The sequence below is a fragment of the Haemaphysalis longicornis genome, unplaced genomic scaffold (assembly GCF_048455015.1).
Source record: "Haemaphysalis longicornis isolate Haplotype H1 unplaced genomic scaffold, Haemaphysalis longicornis Haplotype H1 scaffold_12, whole genome shotgun sequence".
NCBI classification, from domain to species: domain Eukaryota; kingdom Metazoa; phylum Arthropoda; class Arachnida; order Ixodida; family Ixodidae; genus Haemaphysalis; species Haemaphysalis longicornis.
The window spans coordinates 111,483,245-111,506,606 of record NW_027526225.1 but is presented as its reverse complement, the minus strand read 5'-3'; the positions used below and the strand labels follow the sequence as shown (position 1 = coordinate 111,506,606).

The window sequence follows — 23,362 nt, the reverse complement described above, 5'->3', positions numbered from 1 at the left end:
GTCACTTCGAACGCCCTCCGTCTTTGCTGGAAATCGCCTCGCACGCGGCTAAAAACAACTTCGGCGGTACAGCGACCAGCGACGTCGAAAGCGTGCGCGGCAGAGACCACAGCTCGCCACACGCAGATCGCGAGAGCCCCAACTCTGGGCTGATAGCTAGGCCTTGCGGGGCGCGGAATTCAGCAACATGCCGTCGCAGGGGGACAACTACAGGAAACAGCGACGTGTGGTACGTTCTCTACACTGCTACTTGCGAACCTTGATAGTATATTATCTCTATGCTTGATAGATTGCAAACATGCTTGTGCGAATAGTGGATTTTTGGTTCGAAGCGAATAGTGAATTGCGTCGAATAATTTCGAATCGAGTAGTTCGAATACATAAGGTTCTAAAACATGTTAATTATTTCATTAGTCAGGCAAACATAATGTGTCCAAACTGCTTATTTCGAGTGTTCACGAGTTCTCGTGCAAAAACTGTTTTAAGGACGGTCGCAGGTGCACGCCGTAAGCAAGAGGCAGACCCGCGAGCTCCGCGTCACCAGTTTATTACAAGAGTGAACTGTTCTAGAAATCTCTCGCGCTGCCAGTTCACGCGCATTGCCCGCGATGTTGCTGCGGATGCCAATCGCCATTGGAGGTTGACCATACAACAAAAACACCAGCTGTTCAACGTTCTTCGTGAGCATGTTCGCCCTCCTGCAATTGAAAATTGTTTTTGCGTTCACATAAAGAAAATGGCGCTTGTTTCGCAGTGGTTACTTGGCTTGACTTCGCTGACTTGATGGTTTGTCGGCAACATTGATGACACCTCGGTGTGGCTGCCGGCGTGATCGAGTAGCATCGGCAAGTCCGTAAAACAAAAACAACAAAAAAACGAGATAAATTACCTTCCAGCGACGTTGTTCGCGTTTACCGAATACTTCGAATATTTCGAATAAATCAGTATTTTTGAATAAATCACTATTCGAAATATTCGAATCGAATAATCGAAATAACCGAATATTCACGCAAGCCTAATTACAATGCAAGCTTGGCACTGCTTATTACTTGCCTCATGCAACAAGGACACGGCGACGGTTGTGGTGGGAAATAGTGCCTGCGGAGGAGTCGGTAGTGCTGGGCGACTTCTCGATCTGTTAGAACTTAGAAGTGCATACCGAGAAGCCGTAGGGACACCGTGGTTAGGCGGAAAAGAGGGGACTGGCCAGTGTCCACAGCAGCGACACGGGTTCGGGTGGGTGGCTTCTTACGCAAGATCTGTAGTGCGTCTTTAGAGATGTTGCCCTTGGAAAAGCTTGGGCGGGCGGAGGGTTTCACTCACGGAGCGCACTAGAGATGGCGCGGCGAATTTACCCAGCGTTCCCCGCGCGGAAGTGCCTTCTCGCCGGCGGCGGCGGCGGCGGCGGTACGGCTTTGTCGTCTGCTTTAGCGACGGTTGGTTTGGGCCTGTTTTGGTGCAGCTTCGCGTCTGTTGTGCGGTGCCTTCGCACGGCTTAACTTGTTCGACAGCACCTCCAGGGTAACCCGCACCATACGGAATTAAGTGGCTGTACGGCAAACATACGTTAAGGATTGGTTTGTAGGGCGGGAAAACAAAATGTATAAAACTTATACAGACATCTGGCCGCTAGAGAAACGCTACCTTTTGCGCACTGCTTGCCATGAACGGGACTCCGTTTTCAAAATTGGTGAATATCAATTCGGTTGTGTTTTAAGAGGTATTACAAAAGGCGAAAGTAGCAACTGGTTCTGATAAATAGCGATTATAAAAGTTCCCTCAGCTTTCTCGCAATTCTCACTTACTAAACTAACTAGTTTAAATTGGTATTAATGGGAATCACAACTCACATGCCGTATGTTTCGGTGTCTGCGCTTGTGTCGCGCGGTGGTGTAGCCCCAAGCTAGCACATCAAGATGGATAGGTTCCGCTGTCTCACCCTTCGAAAGACGCTCCTCGCCGTTTTCTTTCTCCCGACTCACGGCCGGGCTACAGCGGTGACGTCCGCCCTTCTAGGCCGGCCGTGGCCGACACTGTTGATGCGTTCGGGACGCCGCCCCCGCGAATTCCAGGTCGCGGCTGGCGGAATCTCTGGTTTCAATCTTTGTAGAGCCACGTGTGTGAATTCAAGTGACGTCGCATGGGCAATTGCTGTGGGTGCCGTTTAGCTGCGTTTTCCAACCACCTTCGCAGTGTGGAATGGAGCCAATTTTTTTTCTTTCCTATTGGCCGCATACGTTATTGCTCGCCGCCGCTGCTATCCCCTTACCCCTCGGGCCTTAGGAGTGGTCCAGTGGTCAAGTTTTTCCGGCGTAAAGGTCCTGGGTTCTATTCCCGGAACTTCCCCAACCACATTTTTTTTTCTTGAGGCTTCGAACTTTTTTGGTGCGACGGACGGAAAATGCTCGTTTGGTTTTTGCGTGACACCTAATTCGACTGGGACCCAGCATTTGAAGGCGCTTTTCGCCAAGAAAATGAACGTAAATTTATCTTGCAGGTTTGCGCCGAGTGCAGACCCGACCGCCAGCCGCGATGGGACTTTGCGCGGCCGCCACTCGCCCTAGTGACGTCACTTCTTCGCCTGGTCATCATCGGCGCCGTGTGCCTAACGAGCGACGGAGACGTAGTGCCCCCCGAAAAGTATTACGCGCAGCGCGATCTGCACCTTCCGCCGAGCAAGAGGACCGTCGTAGGGTACGAGCCAGTCAGTACCTACGAACGTTCAGTGCTGTGCACCATCGGCACGGACCTGACGCGCGGTAAAGCCTACCCTCCAGATGGCGTCTGCAGGTGGATCGCCTTCACGCACGTACGGTGAGAATAAGCTCGTGCGTGCGTCGCTCTGACTAGTTTTTAGGGGCAAAGCACCTTAGGACCTCGCTCTGTCCGGGGCTTGGCGTCCGTGCACACAGTGTTGCGCATGCGTGAGGAGCATTGGATTGGATTGGTTTGGATTTGGAATGGATTAAATTGGATTGGATTGGATCGAAATGGATTGTATCGGATTAAATTGAACTGTATCGGATTAGATTGGATTGGAATTTTAAATACTGTACGCACGCGTTGTCACTCATTTACATCCGCGAGTGGGCAATCCCACGGGTGATTTACGGCAAGAACGATCCTAGTGCTTCGCCCACTCGTTATGATTCACTTCGCGGAGATGCGTGAATTTTTTTTCTAATACTGCCGAGCCGCGACACGCGTATCGTGCTCAGATGCTGTAGCTGACAGGGGCTAAGGATAGTTTAAGGGACCCTGCAGCACTTACCATCGACTACTCGGAATGTATTTTGGGGTAAAGTCTATTATCCCAGCAACCTCCTCCCGCAAGAATTATGAAAATCCGTTCACTATCACCGAAACGACGCGCGCTGAGGAATCGCGCGTAATTAATCGTTCCCTCGACCGCGGAAACGCGACGAAAGCTGCGCGCTCTCTCCCGGAGAGAGAGGCGTCTTGCTCGTAGCGTTCTCTTCGGCGGCGCCACAGGCCGGGGAGTTTTCTCCTTTTCTCCGCAACGTGGAGGGGTCTACTTCCGATCTGGAGCAACAGAAAAGCAGGCATAGGTGCCTACTCGAAAGTGCACGCCCAGGCTGGTAGGGCGTTTTTGAAGCAATAAACGTTTGTTGTCGAGTGGTCCCGTTGAAAAAGGAGTATTGAGTTTGTCACTCAAACTCCTCGCACACTCAAAGCACAAAAGCACACTCAAAGCACCAAAAGTGTGCGTACTGGTTCAGGCATAGAGGAGGTTGGTACGCAGCGCCGACGATGGCGGATCGTCACAGGAAACGCGAGAAATAAGCCGCGAAGTTGACCAGCGACAGCCAATAGGACAGCCATGGTCTCAATGACGTCGTTTAGGCCATGCCAGGCGTGCATAACAACATAACTCTCGAGAGCAACAATATCTGCCTCGAAAAAACTTCAAAGAAACAATTGTATACGGTTCTTTACCTGTTCTAGTCACTCTGAATTAGCATCTCAATTATTGTCTCAAGCTCAATTTAGAATCCTGAATTATCATGATGAAACTGCATGCCGTGTTTAGGTTTTTTTAAAGGTTTTATGCTGTGCCTTTGAAGCTATGTGATATACTTTTTAGGCCTGTATTAATTTTGTTTGTTCTCGTGCAAGTGTGTTTTGTGATTTTATTTTATCCTTCTGAGCGACCGACATATCACGTAGATGTTCCAATTGTGCTTTGGCCAATGTACACTGCTGTATGAAGTGAAGTGTATATTAACCAAGATGTCGGGTTGGGCGTATGGGGTCTTCAAGCTGCGTTGTTTGCAGCTTTTTCCCATGCGTCCGCTCTCTACTGTTCTGCAGCAATAGAGAAATAAAGTTTTATTTATTTATATAATGAGGAAAATTGAAGAGAGCGTGGTTGGTTTTAACGCGTCTTTCACAGCGATTTGCGCGCTCACCGCTTCACGTGCACGTGTAATATTTGGCTCAGGTATTCCTGGCAGTGTAATCTAAACGTCGCGCAGGTTTTTTTTCACTGCTGACAGAGTGTTGCAGGGTCCCTTTAAAGAACTTGAAACTACTTCACATGGTGTTTTCTTTCTGTCTTCAGAGAGCGCAGTGACGGGGGTTGACAGACCGTTTCAGGCATTCCCGAAACGTGATGAAAAGTCCTGATAATGTGAAGTCAAGGCCTTTTTTTTATTTTGGAATGCCGCAATGCCGCTATAATGGCCGTTTCGCAAAGATGGTAGGCGTCACCCTTGTGCGCAATGCGGTAAGTTGGATAGTTGGGTAAGTTGGTACTGGTTCATGGTACAACAGCGCGAAAGACAAGACACATAAGGAACACAGGACGGGTGCTGACTCTCAACTGAAAGTTTATTGATCGAGTATCTATTTGTTCAATAGGGAAACAATTACTCTGCGCAATGTCAGGAACATGGATGCGAGCCAGTACTGCACGAAACGAAGGTACTATCACGCCGTCGGTCGCGCAAATACCGAGAGATGGTAGATGCCTTTCACACTTGAATGAAGGACACGTGTACTAGTAAGCCATCTTTAGCCCCAGAACAAGCAGAAATTGGCTTCTTGGAGAAGTTATATGACGATTAAAAGTATACTGGTGCTCCTTAGATAATGCCGTGTGTTACCATATTACAGTAGAGTCTAACTAATAATTCGTAATTTCGGTTAATTCAAACAAAATTCAAATTTTTGGTTGGCCCGCAATTCTTTCAATGTCTTTAAAAGCCGCTTAATTCAAACTGCGTCATTAGGTTAATTCGTACTTTTTGCGTGTCCATACCGGAAAATATCTACTGCTTTCCCGCAAATATTTTAAAATCTGTGCTTATTTATTTATTTCAGGAATACTGCCAGCCTTACAAAAGGCCCTCGGCAGGAGTGGGTGTACATTGTAATACGTACAAAAAGGAAAAATCTATACAGACAAAACATAATAAGTAATCCAAGTTAGGCACAAGCTGCAGAATGAAAATCTGTGCTTATATAGTCATAACAGTCGAAAAATGAAGAAAAAAAATTGTGCCTCAAAACTTCAAGGAAAAGGGCCTTGCTAGTAGACAAACGTTCGAAAGGTAGCACAAGTTTGGTAGATTGTGATGTTTCTTAACTTTCTAGAGCCTTATTTACAGTTTCTACGATGTGAACTAGAAAAAAAAAAACGAACAGGCCTTAAAAAACTTCTAAACATGATTGACTGCCTACCCTTGTCGAAGCGGTCAAAACCACGCGAGCCACACATATTTTCGGGTTTGCCAAAAGTCTTTACTTATCACTAGATGGACGACAGTAAATAGCTGCTGCTGCTGATGATGATGACTGCGTCAACTGCAGCTCATGATCCCGTGGATTGCAGGTTCAACCTGTCGAATCGCCAGTTGCTGCCCTCGACCCGCGACCAGGCGGCGGCCGCAAGCTGGGCGACCTTCGTCTCCCGAGCGGCCGCCTACAACCTCACTCACTACGTGCCGTCCATAGCAACGCGGAGCCTGCTTGAGTTGGCGGCCGATCCGAACGGGCCTCGCGCCCTCAACAAGACCCTGGCTGCCCTGAAAATGTTCGGGCTGGCCGTGCTCAACGCGCGCGTCACCGTCAACGAAACGTGGCAGCTGAGCCGGTCACTCAACACCATGGGTGCGTTATTAGGGCAGGCGGTGGCTATTGCTTTCTGGCATGTTCGCATAGGCAAACACATGTCACGACGCATCGTCGCCATGGCCGCGCAATGAAGGTTACTGACTCCGGAGCGAGTTCAGAGCGAGGCGGCGACATCTTTCCTCGGGAGAGGCAGTCGAGGATATCCGCCACATGTCGAGGGTCTTGAGGGAGGGCTATCGGGGTCGTTCCACTGGGCCACACGTCCCTCGTGACCTCCTCTTTGAGGGGACCTACCATGACACTGCACCTCAAGAGGGACGTGCACTGCTCATCGAGACAGATGTTGTCGTAGTGAGAGCCGCAGATGATCACGCTTCGCCTCCTCCCGAGATTGACGGTACAGTGGCATGGCATACGTACGCCATCTAACAGAGCCCTCAAAAGTAGAATTACCGTTTTTTCGCGCGTGCAACCCACCCCTGCATATAATCCGCACCCCCACTTTCAGCCCACCGGGAAAAAAAAATATCCCAGCGTATTGCCCGCACATTTGATACAGGAAAGACTGCACCAAAGCCACTGCTCAAGCAACACGTCAGATGCTATGTAGACAGAAAAAAAAGCGCATATTTAGCAAGTGGAATGCACTGACTGCAAAGCCAAAGTCACAATTCGCTCAGTGCCCCGCAGTCCTCACTTTTGTACGCAAGGTCATCTTCACGGCACAACTGCACCAAAGAAAAAACCCCGCATATTATCCGCACCCCTACTTGGTGCGGGTTTTACGCGCGAAAATACGGTAACCACTAATATTTCTTGCCAAACTAAAGTGCTGGATGTAATACGAAGAAAGCGTCAGCCTTAAAATTTCTACGCAGCAGTGCAGCAGAAAATGTTTACCCTACCCCAACCCCACCAACCAACCAACCAACCCCACTTAAATTCGATGCTTATAAAAAAAAAGGTGAAGTCCGATGCATTGTGGGAGCATGGAGCTTTGCTTGAGCCATTGATTTATTCAATAAGCGCTGAAAGCCGCGATATTTTACGAAGCGTTAATCAATTTGCGATTTCATGTTTTATAGCCATCAGTTTATGACAGAAATGAGGAGAGGGGATATACCGTATTTTCTAGATTCTAAGCACCTCCTTTTTTCCATGATCGCGATGCCCAAAGTGAGAGGGGCGGGGGGGTGCTTAGATTCGAAAAATCTAAAATGACACCCCTCCCCACAAATACACAGTTTTCGCGCCGGTATCTCCACAAGTCAGGCACAAGGAGTAATGCTTCATTAAAAAAAACAATTAAATAATATACAAGAAAATGTGGTTGATCTTTCTTTCATAGGAATCGGTAAAACACCAAAGTGAAATGTGCTTTCACAGGAGCATTTGAATGTTTATTGTGCATCGATATGAACTTGCTCATCGCTATTTATATTTCGCTGGTATACGGCACCGTTAGTCGCATCAGCATTAGACGCTGGATTACACGCGCCGGAGCATTGCGTAAGTCCGATTGAAACCCCAGGTGCTCGCAAACCGTGCGAACGAAACCGAACGGGTTGTCAGCGAATCGTTCAGTGAAGTTACAGTACGCTACAGCGAAAGGAGCATTATTTGCGGGTCGGCAGCAGTCTTGTGGGTGTGCTTGGCGAGCGACGTCCTGCTGGCGGGTCGCTTAGGCAAAGGTGCGACCACATTGGTCCTGCTCCGCGGCGTGTACGTCAGACGCTTGCGTTGCGACGAGCTCAGCTTGTGGAACGCGGCGGCGGCCTTCCGCATAGGCGGCGGACGGGTAAACACAGCAGCTTGCGCTGCTCCACGCTGCCCTATCGAGGCGCCAACTATCGGCGCTCATTAGCGTCATGGCGCACTACTTCGCTTCACCTCTCCTAGACGGCAGCACCATCTGAGTGGAGTTAGAGAGAAACATAAGGCCCGTTCGTACAGCTACCCGGGCACGACTTCATGGCTCAGTCGGGAGTGTTTCACACCTCCCGTTGCGGCCAGAGTTATCACGGGCTCGAAACCTAGCGCCCCCACGCCAATGAAACTTTTCTGGAGATGTCATTTCCGGGACAGATATGACGTCGATGAGGGTAGTGTGCCCCGGCATAAAACACTTTCGTGTTAAAGCAGCCAACCCGCTGCTTCAGTCTGATACCTTGTCACTTTCACTATCTCGAGTGTGTCGCCCCACTTGAGCCACGGCGCTCATTATCCCAGAGAAGGCGGTCTACTGTTCAGCAGAAGTGTTTTGCAACTGAACATTGTATAAATGACTTGGCCACAACGTCAACTTGGACCCGCTTCCATACGTCTGAAATCCACATTGAGATGGTTGATGGGGACGCTTTCTGCAGCTTTCCCGTCGTGTTGAGTTTTCTGTTGCCTAGCGTTGCACACAGCAACGCGAGACACAGCCGGGCTGGCCAGGTTAGGCTCAGCTAAGAATACGCACCTCCACTCTTGCCTGGCCGTGCACAAGAAGCCAGAGATTGGCGCCGCTCCAAGTCCGGCTCATGAGCATAGCGAGCAAGCGCATTTGGCGGCCTGGGCAACGCACGCTTCCTAGCAGAAAAGTGGTGCTTATATTCGCAGGCAAACGCTTGTTTCATTCCGGGGTTCACGAAGATTTCACTTACGTCATATCAGCCACGGAAGTGACGCCAGTACAACGAACCACGCGGCCTGTAGAGGGTGCACCCCTGCACACAGGGTCTTCTTGAGGGGAAGCAACCTTTAGTACTATAGAGTACGTTATACGTAGGGTTGTTTGTTTTCGGGATTTATATTTTAACACGAGAGTGTTTTATGGCGGGATACACCAAGATTTCACTGACGTCATATCCGTCACGGAAATGACTCCAGTACACCTTTGGCGAAGCGACCCGCTAGCAGGACGTGGCTCGCCAAGCACTGATTCCTATGACAGACGAATAAACCACAGTTTTTTGAAATTTTTTTTCTGTGAAAGTATGAGAGGGTGCTTAGAATCGCGAAAATACGGTATATCTCTTCTTTACAAGGAGAACTGCTTCCGTCCAATACGCGCATTCTCAGGTGTGTTTTGCTAACCGAGCACAATTTCCCGAGCTCAACTTTTAGCCAGAGAGAGAGAGAGCAGACGCGAAACGCAATGCGTTGCGGTTCTTTTTGTGCATCGGCGTTTAGCTGCGGCGAACCCGGGCTCGTTCCTGGCCCTGGGCTTATCGCTGGTGGGTCTCAGCGACCGGACAGCTGCCCGACTCGTGCCGACCGAGCTCCTCGACGCCCTGGTCACGCCGCTGTCCCTCTTCGTGCTCGAGACGCACCTGCCTGTGCCCGGCGCGCCCTGCAGGGCTGGATTCACCACGTCACGCGAGCCCTATTACGGACAGAGGGACGCTTTCACCTTACGCGGCGCCAGAGACTTCCTCACTCAGCCGGCACTCAAGTATGTGAGCTTTAGTAACGTAATTGACTGACCTAGTTGGTGCACAGGTCGGCGCAAAGATAGACAAGGACAAGAAAGGCACAGTGCTCTTGTGTTGTTTTTTCTTGTACGAACTGTACACTATGTGAACTTGTTAACTCTGGACGTCAAAAATGGGACACAGATGTGCAAAACAGTCAACACGTACGTGCTGTCTGTTTTGCACATCACCCGCCGCGGTGCCGCGGAGTGGCTGAGGCGTTGCGCTGCTGAGTACGAGGACGCGGGCTCGATTCCCGGCCGTAGTTTCCCATAGAATTTCCATGGCGGTAGCAGCATTGGGCTGCCCAGGAAGTGCTCAGAACTGCTCTGAGCAGGCAAATAACAGATAAATAAATAGACCACGACACAAGAAAGAACGACGTCTTGTCCCGACGTCTTGCGCTTGTCCCGTCGTTTTCTTGTGTCATTGTCTAAGTAGCGCTCTATTTTTTCGATCATAGTGCACCAACTGCCAAACAGCCTTCGTTAAAAAATAAAAAAAGACCAAGCATTTGATAAAAAAAAGGAACTGGTGATTATGATACTCCCTAATGCGATATTTCGGCGCAGCAGCAGTTCTCTGAGGCAGCACTGATTCGTGGGTTCTCTCGACGGCAGATATGGTTAGCCTCTGCGGCGGCGGCGCGAAGTTCGTCTCATGAAGGGACCGCGAACTGCGTCTTAAGCGAACGCACATCATAGTCACGCGAAGCGCCCCCCTCACGTTTTCGCCCCAGCGTCGCGCCATCGAGCGCCTCATGTGGGCACAGCATATATTGCCCCTCTCCTCTCCCACCGCATACTTTCAGAGAGCGCTAGCTCGCGCGGCCACAGCGAACCGCCCTCCCCTCCCAATTTCTCGACACTCTCCTCCTTTGTTTTCGTTAATCGTTCGCTTTTGTAGCGTGAGCTACGCTGGCCGAGGTTGAGCAGTTTCGCGTCGCTCCTTGAGAGCCATGCTGCGCATGCGCGAGGAGCAGTGACGTCACACGACACACACTCGCTGCCCGGCGTCTCTCAAACACCCCACGCACCCAGCGTCTTTGCCTTCCACCGTTCCGCACGTGGCGGCTCGGTCCACTTGATGATCACGAGAGGGGTGGCCGGTTGTGGAACCGATGTCTCGTACGTCGCAGCAACACCGGCGTGCGCCCATGGAACCAGCTTATCTCTGAGGCGATCGGTGACGCTGCGCTGCAGCCGCTTGATACATATGCGTGTCACATAATGCGTATACCGTGTGTGCGTCATTGAAGCAGCAGCAAGCATGATAATCAAGCTAATCCTAGATAACCAGGAAAGCTAAGAATAACCAGCTGAACCTTAGCTCACGCTACGTATATCCTGGCATAGCCGAGCTAAGCCACTGCTAATTCTTTCACTAGTCGTTCCAGGCTATCGTTCCCTGGGTTACGCCGACCACTGGCTCAGCCCAGAGACGGCCGCCAAAGAGCTGCGCCCTAAAACGAGCGAAGTTCTTGGGTGACGTCTCGCGACCTCCAATGTAATCAGATGTGCAGCAAACTCCGGTTGCATCACCGCCGCGAATAGCTCCTACTGGGGCACTCGCACTAAGGACGCATGGAAAGACGCGTTGGCAACCCTGTCGCAAAGTGTTTGAGGCAACGTAGGAGCCGATGCTTCATCGTCGCTGGTGGCGATTCGTCGGTGCCGTGTGCAGGTACGTGGACGCGCGTTCCCTGGGTCGCTGCATTTCCATCCTTGCCGGCGCCCTGCAGTTCAACCTGGCTCAGAACTGGTCCACGCCGCCTCCCCCAGGAGCGCCGTGTCGTTCGTGGCAGGTGACCGAGCTGAAGAACGCCTGCAGGTGGGTGCCAAACTATTTTCGCATAAGGGGGTAACTAGCGTCACTAAAGGCTTTTAGAGTATTGGCACTCTTATCTCTCATTGTTATGTGCCGCCAAGATTTTCATTGGTCGGTCGGCACCACGTGATATTTGTTTACATATGGGCCAGCCATTTTGTTTCTGGGCGCCTCTCTCTCTCTCTCTCTCTCTCTCTCTCTCTCTCTCTATATATATATATATATATATATATATATATATATATATATATATATATATATATATATATATATATATATATATAGTATAAGTAAAGAGTCGGATACACAGCAAGAACAATAACAAACAATGTTTGCTTACGTAGCGGCAACGGGACTTGCCTTCATCAGAGTAAAGTTACATGATACTTTACTCTGATGAAGGCAAGTCCCGTTGCCGCTACGTAAGTAAACATTGTTTGTTATTGTTCTTGCTGTGTATCCGACTCTTTACTTATACTATTTCTGCGCGCTTTGTGAGTTTATCTTTCTCTAGATTTATATATATATATATATATATATATATATATATATATATATATACTGATGACCATCAATGCCGCCAATCCCACCACAGCACGAAACCAGATGCGCGTGTTCTGGCGCATGGAAGTGAAAGAAGAGGAAACTTGTTTGTGTGTGTCGCTCGGTACCGGCATAGCCATTAGTGCTGTGATTTAGGCCTAATTCTGGCATTAAACTACTTGCTTACGAATAACAAACCTCTACATTACGCTACAATATATATATATATATATATATATATATATATATATATATATATATATATATATATATATATATATATATATATATATATATATATATATATATATATATATATATATATATATATATATATATATATAGCTGTACAGGTTATATTTTAGCATGTGGACAATCGCCCTTTCCTGGGTGTGCATCCTATTATCATCGCATCATCTTCATCTCGGTGGCGACAGTGTCATCGACATCGCCTTTCTTGCTGAGCCTTCCTGGCGCTGTGACCGCACGAATAAAGACTCCCGCCTGGCGACTCCCAGAGCCTCTCAAGTGGTGGAAGGTGCTTTGATCCCGCCGTCTACCTCTCGCTTCCGCACCACTGGAGCTACTATCAGGTCGTCGATTGCTACTGCCCACCAGCACCATGCAGCACGAGAGCAGCCGCTCGGGCAGCAACGCTGCAACCCCGATCCAGCCTACCTTTACTATCACCAGCCCCCAGCGCGATCCTCCATCTTTCGCTGGCCTCCGCGGTCACAACGTCGAAGAGTGGCTCGACTCCTACAACCGCGTGAGTTCCTTCAATCGATGGGATGACTCTTACAAGCTAGCGGAGGTGCCCTTCCATCTGACCAAGGTGGCCAAAACTTGGTTTTTTAATCATCGCGAAGATTTCACTGATTGGGACAAATTTACCACTGACTTGCGTCGAATTTTCGGCACATCCTCCACGCGCGCTGAAGCTGCCAAGAAAAAACTCAATGAGCGTGTGCAACACCCCATGGAGACCTATACGTCCTACATCGAGGATGTCTTGGCCCTGTGTCGACAAGTGGACGGCAGCATGTCGGAAGAAGACCGGGTTCGGCATATTCTGAAGGGAATTGCCCCGATTGGTTTTCAGGCACTTGCCCTGAAGAACCATTCACGCGTGCAGGACGTCATAGCTGCATGCAAACGACTCGAAGACCTGAAATCTATGAGGGTGCAGCCAGCCATGTGGGGCGAAGGCTTCTCGAAGGACTTCGACTTGCGCGCCATGATTCGGCTGATCATTCGCGAGGAGCTTGAAGGACACGTCTCGCACAATCTCCCAGACAACCGCCACCAGCCTCCGAGTACTACAGTGCTCGCAGCTGCACAAGAAAGCTTGGTTCCCGGCCTGCGTGATCTCATCAGGGATGAGCTGGCCGCTGTTAAGTCCGATCCTCCGTACAAGGCTGAGCACTCCTGCACATGTCCTGCGGCTTCTGCTTCCACACTGCCACCGGTCATGCAAACGTCGACGCCGCTAACGCATGTGGGGCAATCCTGCGCGCACGTGGCTCCCATTTCTACAGTCTCTTCTACTCCGCAGTCTTATTCCGTCTGGCGCCCTTCACGGCCAGTTTGTTACTACTGTGGCATCCGGGGCCATATTTCACGTTTTTGTCGACGGCGCCAGCAGGACGAGCGATACAGTTACGCTATGAACGCACGCCGCCCACGCCGTTATGGACAACCCTTGTTTCCACCAGCTACCCGTCGCTATTCGCCCCCTCCTGACTCCTATGACCCGCCTCGCACGCAACATTCTCCCTGACGTCGGTCACCTTCGCCTTACCGCCGGTCATCGTCTCCTCTCCGCCCTGCCTCTCACGTTGCCGACCGTCTCTCAGAAAACTGAAAGCAGCAGTTTTCTGGGGGGAAACTGCGTCACGGGAAAAATCTTAAAGTCCCCCCCAAGTCCCCATCAAATACATTGACTGTTTTCATAGAAGGAGTTTGGGCCGAAGCTTTAGTCGATACAGGTGCCAGTGTTTCCGTCATTCATGCAGATTTGTGGTGTAGGTTACGCAAGGTTACAACGCCCTATGACGGCCCGACTCTTCGTGGAGCCAACGGTGTTATGATTCGACCCTCCGGATTCTGCACAGCTCGTGCGTTCATCGGTTCCATACGTCATCACATACAGTTCGCAGTGTTGTCCTCATGTGCACATCAACTCATTTTGGGCTGGGATTTTCTGTCGTCGGCCTCAGCGGTCATCACCTGTCGCCAACCCACCCTTCATATCGCCGATACCTCCATTGCCAGTGTTTCCGAAAGACCGCAGCAACGCCGCTTAGTAGCGAGGACCGATTCTATTTTGTGCCCAGGAGAAGAAACAGTTTTGTCCATCTCCTCGACCACAGTCACTGATGGTGATGTGTTGATTGAACCAGCTGGGAATTTTATTTTGAAAGGCGTTGTCATACCTCCCTGCCTCGTCCGTTTTTCGTCTGGTTCAGCTCTCCTTGCTGCAGTAAATACGCCTACCGAAACAATTTTGCTACCGCAAGGTGCCACGGTCGCTTCAGTTTGTGACGATGAGGCGGTGTCTGTGCTCCCACTGTCTACACTTTCGACCGATCAACACGCCTCCAAGTCGCCAACCCCAGCCTCTGCTTTCGACACAGCAATAAGTTCTGATCTTACACCAGACCAGAAGCAAGCATTACAAGTCTTGCTATCGAAACACCAGCGTTCCTTCGACATTTTTTCGTCTGTTCTGGGAAAGACATCTGCTGCGGAACATCGCATCGATACAGATGCATCGTCTATTGTTCGCCGCCGCCCATACCGCATTTCTCCATCCGAGCGGAGGGTTATACAAGATAACGTCGACGACATGCTCAAGCGGAATATCATTCGTCCTTCATCGAGTCCGTGGTCTTCGCCTGTTGTGTTAGTGCAAAAAAAGGACGGTTCCGTGCGCTTTTGCGTCGACTATCGGGCGCTGAACAAAATAACTCGTAAAGACGTCTAACCGATGCTCCGCATCGATGATGCCCTGGACACTTTGCAAGGTGCCGAATACTTTACGAGCCTCGATCTTCGCTCTGGATACTGGCAGGTTCCCATGCACGAAGCCGATAAAGAGAAAACAGCTTTCGCCACGCCCGATGGTCTTTACGAATTCAACGTGATGCCATTCGGGCTGTGCGACGCTCCGGCCACATTTGAGCGAATGATTGACACCGTCCTTCGTGGCCTTAAATGGAGAACCTGCCTATGCTATCTAGACGACATTGTTGTTTTTTCCTCTACTTTTGCTGACCACCTACACCGCCTAGATGAAGTCCTTACATGCCTTGCCAACGCCGGGCTCCAACTAAACACAAAGAAATGCCGATTCGCGAGCAAATCCATCAAGGTACTCGGACACGTAGTGAGCAAAGACGGAATTCGCCCGGACCCGACAAAATTAACGCCGTACAACACTTTCCCCGGCCGACCCGCCTCAAAGACCTCCGCAGTTTCCTTGGCTTAGCTTATTTCCGGCGTTTCATACGAAACTTCGCTTCGCTTGCTTCGCCTCTCCACAAACTTCTCGCATCTGGCACCTCTTACACATGGCCTGATGACTGCGAAGCGTTCGAAAATCTAAAGCACGTTCTCACTTCTGCACCGGTGCTCCACCATTATGACCAAACGGCGGCGACTATCCTACACACAGACGCCAGTGGGCATGGCCTCGGGGCCGTGCTGTTGCAGCGCACCGCATCTTCAGTAGAAAACGTTGTGGCCTACGCAAGCCGTGCCCTGACACCTGCCGAACGAAATTGTACAATCACGGAACAAGAGTGTCTCGCAGTTGTCTGGGCAGTACAAAAATTTCGCCCATACCTGTACGGACGTCATTTTACGGTGGTCACTGACCACCATGCTTTATGTTGGCTCTCGTCGCTCAAGAACCTGAACGGACGGCTTGGCCGCTGGGTCTTGCGGCTGCAAGAGTATGATTTCACTGTGACCTACAAATCTGGCAAAAAGCATATGGATGCGGACGCCCTTTCGCGTTGCCCTGTCTCGACACAAAGTGAATCATCAGCTCCTGCGGCTCAAGTCACCCTGCTGTTGCGGATCTGGTAGCGTGACCGGTGGTGGCATACGTTGATCCGGAGTTGGGGCAAACATTGGGCTTGTAGGGCGACGAAAGAAACTTTATGTACAGATATCTACATGGCATTTGACTGTGTGAACAGGGTTTTGCGCTCCTGCGTGCACGAGATTAAATAACCAGGTTGGGTCCGCCCCGTTTCCCCCTTTCCTCGACTGACGTCAGTATGGTCCAATCAGGGGCGCCTCGGCTGACGTCCACACACTCACAAAGAGATGGCACTTTGCACAGGTTAATGTTCAGTTGACTCCTGATGATGCAATGGTTGAAGCGCCGGGAGGACGCCCGGACCCGGTCGATAATCCGGCGTGGAGTATTCGTTGAATAGCAGCGTCTCGGACCACAACAAAGCAGTCCCCCGCTGACGATTGCCGCCGGAAAAGCAATGCTGCACGTCTTTGTAAATCCCTCCCTGCCTCCCTGCCTCGCCGGCGGGAAGCCGCGGAAAGCGCCTTGTGTCCAGCAGAAGCGTCCCTCTCCGCCGCGTCATCGCATACAAAGCCGGGTCGCTCCCCATCGATGAGGGTAGGGGAGAGGAAAACTTGCGATAATTGGCCGACGGAAGCGTTGGGTGACTGAACCCGATAGCATTGCAGACGGGCGTCGTAATGTCAATACGCCGATCGTAACACTGCCAATAGCGCCTTTAGACGTTGTGAAGCTCGACTGTCCCGAAGACTTCGTTGCACTCCAGCGGGCAGACCATTATTGTCGGAAACTCATGGATGAACTGAACGGTTTGGCAGAGCGGTCGAACAGCCGCTTACGTCGTCAGCTGCAGAAGTTCCGTCTCTTTAATGGTATCCTGCATCGTTATAATTACGACCCTACCGGCGACAAGTGGGTTCCCGTCGTTCCGCGTGCTCTTCAACAGCAGATACTGCGCGTTTTTCACGACGACGCTACGGCCGGACATTTAGGCTTTCACAAGACCTACCACCGAATCAAAAGTCGTTTCTTCTGGCCTGGGCTTTCTACCAGTGTTTCCAAATATGTCGCTTCCTGCGCGCCCTGCCAGCACCGCAAACGGGCAACCACAGCACCTGCCGGACCGCTGCAACCACTACCTTGTCCGTCAGCACCATTCGATGTTGTGGGCATCGACTTATACGGCCCGTTGCCCGTTACCCCAGCTGGTCATCGGTGGGTAGTAACTGCGGTTGACCACCTTACCCGCTATGCTGAAACCGCCCCTCTCCGAACCGGTTGCGCCGTAGAGGTCGCCGCGTTTTTCTTACACTCCCTATTTTGGCGCCACGGTCCACCACGCGCTCTTCTAAGCGACCGTGGGAAGACGTTTCTGTCAGCAGTCCTCGCGGAAGTTCTTCGTGCCGCCAATACCGTCCATAAAACGACCTCGAGTTATCACCCTCAAACAAACGGGCTGACTGAGCGCTTTCATCGGACACTTTCTGATATGCTTTCTGCCTACATCCGACCGGATCACACCAATTGGGACACTATTCTGCCTTTTGTGACATACGCGTATAATTCTGCAGTTCAACGCACCACTGGTTTTTCGCCGTATTATCTCGTCTATGGGCGCCCACCACCTTCTGTTCTCGATTCAACTTTCTTTTTTGCACCTGTTCACTGCACGGAGAATGTCCCCGCACAATTCGTTGCCCGCGTCGCTTACTGCCGCCAATCGGCCCGGGAGAATACTGAAGCCAGTCAGCATCGCCGCAAGTCTCACTACGATGAGACTCACGGCAGTGTCTCCTTTCAGCCAGGGTACCAAGTTTTGCTCTGGACACCCGTACGCCAACCTGGGGTGTCAGAAAAGCTGCTTTCGCGATTCATCGGTCCTTATACCGTGCTTCAGCAAACGTCCCCGGTGAATTATCGCGTGGCTCCGAACAACGCTGTCACCGATCGTCGCTGCCGTGGAACTGAAATTGTTCACGTTTCTCGGCTGAAGCCATACGTTCATCGTTCCGACACGCCCTAGCCAGCGGCCAGGTGACCGCTTTTTCTGAAGGGGGAGGATAAGTGTGAGAAGCTGTACAGGTTATATTTTAGCATGTGGACAATCGCCCTTTCCTGGGTGTGCATCCTATTATCATCGCATCATCTTCATCTCGGTGGCGACAGTGTCATCGACATCGCCTTTCTTGCTGAGCCTTCCTGGCGCTGTGACCGCACGAATAAAGACTCCCGCCTGGCGACTCCCAGAGCCCCTCAATATATATATATACTTTCCACTTTCTTTCTTTCCAAATTCTTTATCTGTTTCAATGACCTACCACATCCTCCCCTTTGTTTCGCGAGGTTTTCTTGGCTCTGCTTCTTTCAAAGCAGCTGGAAACACTGGGAATAGCCATGTGACATCGCGACGCTCGACTTCCGCTCTCCGCTAGCTACATTCCTGCGCCTAGGCACGCGTCAATCGCTGCAGACCCGCCTTTGCTTTGGGATCGCGCAGGAAGGAGGAAGAGCAACCGGGAAGCCAATGGCAATGACGTTGCCGGTGACCGACGATCGGCCGAATCAGGGGGGCGCCTCGCCGTTGCGTCAGCCGCGATCGCCGTTGCGTCAGCCGCGGTCGGCTCGCTGCGGCGGCGCGCTCATCGGCTGAGAAAGGCGATCTTCAAAAATTGTTTACAAATTATCCGTACAACGTATGGGGCTCCCACTTGGCTCAAAAATCCCCCGTTATGTGTTCTACAACCTGAATGCATTTGATTGCCACCTTCACAAAGCTTTTCTGGGTCCCTTTAAAAAGAAGGTCCCCTTCACCCAGAGTAGTCAGAGTGGCGCTGGCTTCCACGCCCAAGTACAGGAAACAAAAATACCTTAACATAAATACCCCAGAAAGTGGAGGGGGAAATCGCCCCGCCGGTAGCGTAGTGGTTATCGCACCAGACCGGTATTCTGGAGGTCGTGGGTTCGGATTCCACCTGGCGGGCATTTTTCATCCACTTTCTTTCTTTCCGAATTCTTTATCGGTTTCAATGACCTACCACATCCTCCCCTTTGCTTCGCGAGGTTTTCTTGGCTGCCAACTCTTATTTCTGTCTTATATATATATATATATATATATATATATATATATATATATATATATATATATATATATATATATATCTGCTGCGCGGACGCTAGAGCGGCCGGTCACACTCAGCCCGTCACAACCGGCGGCAGTATCGTTGGCAGAGATGGCAACCCTGCAAGCCAGAAACAAAATGGCCCCCACACGCTTCTGGGTACACGAAGAGGCGGTACTCTTAGGCGTAGCTTATTTAGTGACTCTAGGGGTAACCACATGCAGCGACGGTGACTCGAAAAGCGTAACTCAATGGGTACAGAAGAACAGGCCGCCGGGGCGGTGCCAGCGATATCGACGGGCCGTCGCTGTCCTTTGCTTTGGCCGGCCAGAAGCAGCCCACAAGCGAGCGACAGCCACAGAGTGTATTGGTGGCAGTGTATTAATTTTAACACGAAAGTGGTTTATTCCCGGATTCTAGAAGATTTCGCTGACGTCATATCCGTCACGGAAGTGACGCCAGTACATCGAAGCCCACGGCCTGTAAAGGGTGCACCCCTGCACACAGGGTCTTCTTGCGGGGAAGCAACCTTTAGTACTAAAGAGTACGTTATACTTAGGGTTGTTCGTTTTCGGGTTTTATATTTTAACACAAAAGTGTTTTATGCCGCAATACCCCAAGATTTCACTGACGTCATATGTGTCACGGAAATGACGCCAGTACACCTTTGCCGAAGCGACCCGCCAGCAGGACGTCGCTCGACAAGCCCACCCACAAGACAGCCACCGACCCGCAAATCATACTCAGCTTCAGATTTCGCTGCACATTTCCCTTTTTGTGTTTTACCGATTATTATGACAGAGGAATCAGCCACAGTTTTTTTTTTTTTGCGCTTGTCGCTGTCGATCACATTATACCTGTTTCCTGCGCCCATTGAGTTACGCATTTCGCGTCGCTTGTTGCCATGTGGTTACCCCTTAACACAAGAACACAGCATCCACAGTGTCACGAAGGTACCATGCGCGACAACACCTTTGTCGTTCAGCAGAAATGAACGATACAGCAGCGTTTAGTTGCTGCCTCAAATTAGTCCAGGTTTGGTGCAAGAACCAGGTAGCAGTATTTGGACTGCCGCAAAGGCGCTTTTTAATAGGTTGTAGATTAGAAAAATGTTTCATTTGTTCGATCTGTATCGCTTCAGTGAAGGTATATTGTAAAGCTGTGAAACCTGAATCATACTCGTGAAATCCAAAAGATTTCCCGGGTACTGCGGTTACTGACGTATTCTCAATTAACCCTTACGCCCACCCGCTCCCTATCCAACGTTGTGTATACCTCTTGTAAATATGCTGTGAATAACATTGGAGAGATCGTGTCCCCTTGTCTGATGCCCTTCCTTATAGGTATTTTACTGCTCTCCTAATGAAGGACTATGGTAGACATGTGTATGGGCCCATTGTAGATATCCTCTAGTATTCTTACATAATGCGATCGTCTACACCCTGATATTGCAATGCCTGAATGACTGCTGAGATTTCGACCGCGTCAAATGTTTTTTCATAATCTATGGAGGCTATATATAGGGGTTGAGTATACATTGCGCATTCCTCTATCACCTGATCGATTGATCATGTGAATATGGTCCATTGTTGAATAGCCTTTAGGAAACCCTGCTTACGACTGACAGTAAGCTGATCGGCCTGTAAGTTTTCAAGTCCTTCATGTCACCTTTCTCGTGGATTAGGATGATGTTCGCGTTCTTCCAAGATCCCGGTACACCCGCGCGTCATTAGGCATTGCGTATACAGGCTTGCCAGATTTTCTAGTAAAATTTGTCTGCCATCCTTCAAGAGTCCTGCTGTTATCTGTTTCTCTCCAGGGGCTTTGCCCCGTCGCATTTCTTTCAAAGCCTTATTTACTTCTGTCGTTCATGGTCTTATGGCTACCTCCTCTGAACTACTTCCTCGTTCGGTATTATGCTGGATGTCACCGCCACTGTACAGATCTCTGTAGAACTTCTCGGCTACTTAACTGTTTTATCCCTATTTGTGATGACATTGCCTTGCTTGACTTTAAGTGCATACATATGATTTTCTCCGTGTATATATATATATATATATATATATATATATATATATATATATATATATATATATATATATATATATATATATATATATATATATATATATATATATATATATATATATATATATATATATATATATATATATATATATATATATATATATATATATATATATATATATATATATATATATATATATATATATATATATATATATATATATATATATATATATATATATATATATATATATATATATATATATATATATATATAAACGCTTCTTCACTACTTTCAGGATGCCTCCGTTTTTTACAGCATGCGCGATCCTCTCCATATTATACTTCCGTATGTCAGGCTCAGCTGTCGTATACGCTTATTAACTTCGAAAGCTCTGCTAGTTCAGTTCTGTCAGCTGGGGTAGATACTGTCATGGTTTGCCGTTTCCTAATTAAATCATTCGTCTCCTCGGAAAGTTTACCAGTATCCTGTCTAGCGATGTTACCTCCGACTTCTATTGCACACTCCGTGATAATGCGTATAAGGTTGTCGCTCGCTTCCTGTGTCGCAAACTCTACTTCCTCGCGATCGTTAGAGCTGAATATCGGTTCTGCAGGGCGATCCTGAATTCCTCAACTTTCCCTCTTAGTTAGCCCATTGAACGGCTTATTTCGTACTATAGCTTGTTACGGTTCCTCCCGAAATCTAGCCTAGTTCGAGATCTTACCATCCTGTTGTTACTACACCTCACCCTTCCGAGCACTCCCACATCCTGCACGACGCCAGGGTCATCGCATAGTATGAAGTCTGTTACATTTTTGTGCCCCCCATTCGGCCCTACCGTTTGCGGAAGAACGTATTCGTGCCCCGCAGATTATTCCGTTGTGGGAACTCTACTAATAAGTTTCCTTTGTTATCCCTACAACCCCGACGAGAGAGAGAGACAACTTTATTACGCAATAATGCGAGAGTGGTTCCTCAGTCCAGGAGCCCATGTGCTGTCCAGGCTGCCGTAGCCCTGGTCACAAGCAGTAGCTGGTCCTCAGGTCGACAGCTGGACAGCAGTATCTCCCACTGCTCAGGGGAAGGGGACTATGGTCGTCGGGGTTCTGCACAACCCCGACGACCATAGTTCCCAACTGCCTTGTCTCCAGCCTGCTTCTTGCCTACTTAAGCATTGAAGTCTCCCATAACTATTGTATACTGTGTTTTTACTTTAGCCATTGCCGATTACACATCTTCGTAGAGGCGTTCGACTAGCTGGTCGCCATGGCTGGATGTAGGTGCATAGCCCTGTACCACCTTGAATTTGTACCCCTTGTTATGCCTAATTACAACACTGGCTAACCTTTCGTTAATACTATAGTATTCGTCTATGTTGCCAGATATATGCGTTTATTGACTAGAAATCCCTCTCCCAGTTCTCTTCTGTCCACTAGACCACGGTAACAAAGGACGTGTCCCCTTTTCAGCACCGTAAAGGCTCCACCTGTCCTCCTTACCTCACTAAGTCCTATTAACATCCCATTTGATGCCCTCTAATTCTTTGAACAACACCTCTACACTCGCCCTGCTACATGAAGTTCTCGTGTTAAACGCAGCCAGGTTCACATTCCAATCGCGGCCTGTCCGGATCCAGCTATTCTTAGCACCCTCTGCTGCGTCACAGGTCTGACCGCCGCCGTGGTCAGTTGCTTCGCAGCCACACGCAGAGCCACAGCCACCCACGCATACACGTGCGTGTGTGTGTGCATATAAATATTAAACCTTTTCGTATGCCGCAGGCTTCCAACAGTAGGCGAGAACACGGAGGCCGTCGCAATGTGGGGCTACGCGGGCGATCGCTTCTTCAGCTTCGAAAGCCAGAGCAACATTCTTAAGAAGGTCAAGCCGCTGCTGCTCGACCTGGCGATAGATGACGAGGTGCCCACATGCGTGGCTGTGTACTCGGTAGAGACGGATGCCCTCCACGGACAGTGCTCGGTGCTTGAGCGCTACGACTGCAGTATGGCATACAGTATCTATGACCTTCTCTGGTACTTGCGCCTGCCTGCCGAGTAGTGCCCACTGTGGATATAGCTGGCCCGTGTTGTGACCATACTATCCTCCAATCGATTTGGTTTCGCTTTTGCTCGTCGCTGACAAATGCACAAGTTATTTCGTTCGAAGATATTTATTCCGATCACTGCCTGTTTTGTTTCATCGACATTTTTTTAGGCTTCGACTGTAAAAATTATTCTTG

The 23,362-nt window shown here is 49.7% G+C and overlaps 1 protein-coding gene across 1 annotated transcript; it reads left to right on the top strand.

Moving 5' to 3' along the window:
- The first annotated feature begins 32 nt into the window (after positions 1-32).
- Positions 33-23,181, top strand: LOC144161782 (uncharacterized). Its single transcript, XM_077692383.1, has 8 exons — positions 33-229; positions 2,498-2,814; positions 5,855-6,132; positions 9,274-9,535; positions 11,238-11,384; positions 12,543-12,693; positions 13,027-13,334; positions 22,905-23,181. Exons 1-8 carry the CDS (start codon positions 188-190, stop codon positions 23,179-23,181), a joined length of 1,782 nt encoding a protein of 593 aa, XP_077548509.1. The 5' UTR covers positions 33-187.
- Positions 23,182-23,362: the final 181 nt, after the last annotated feature.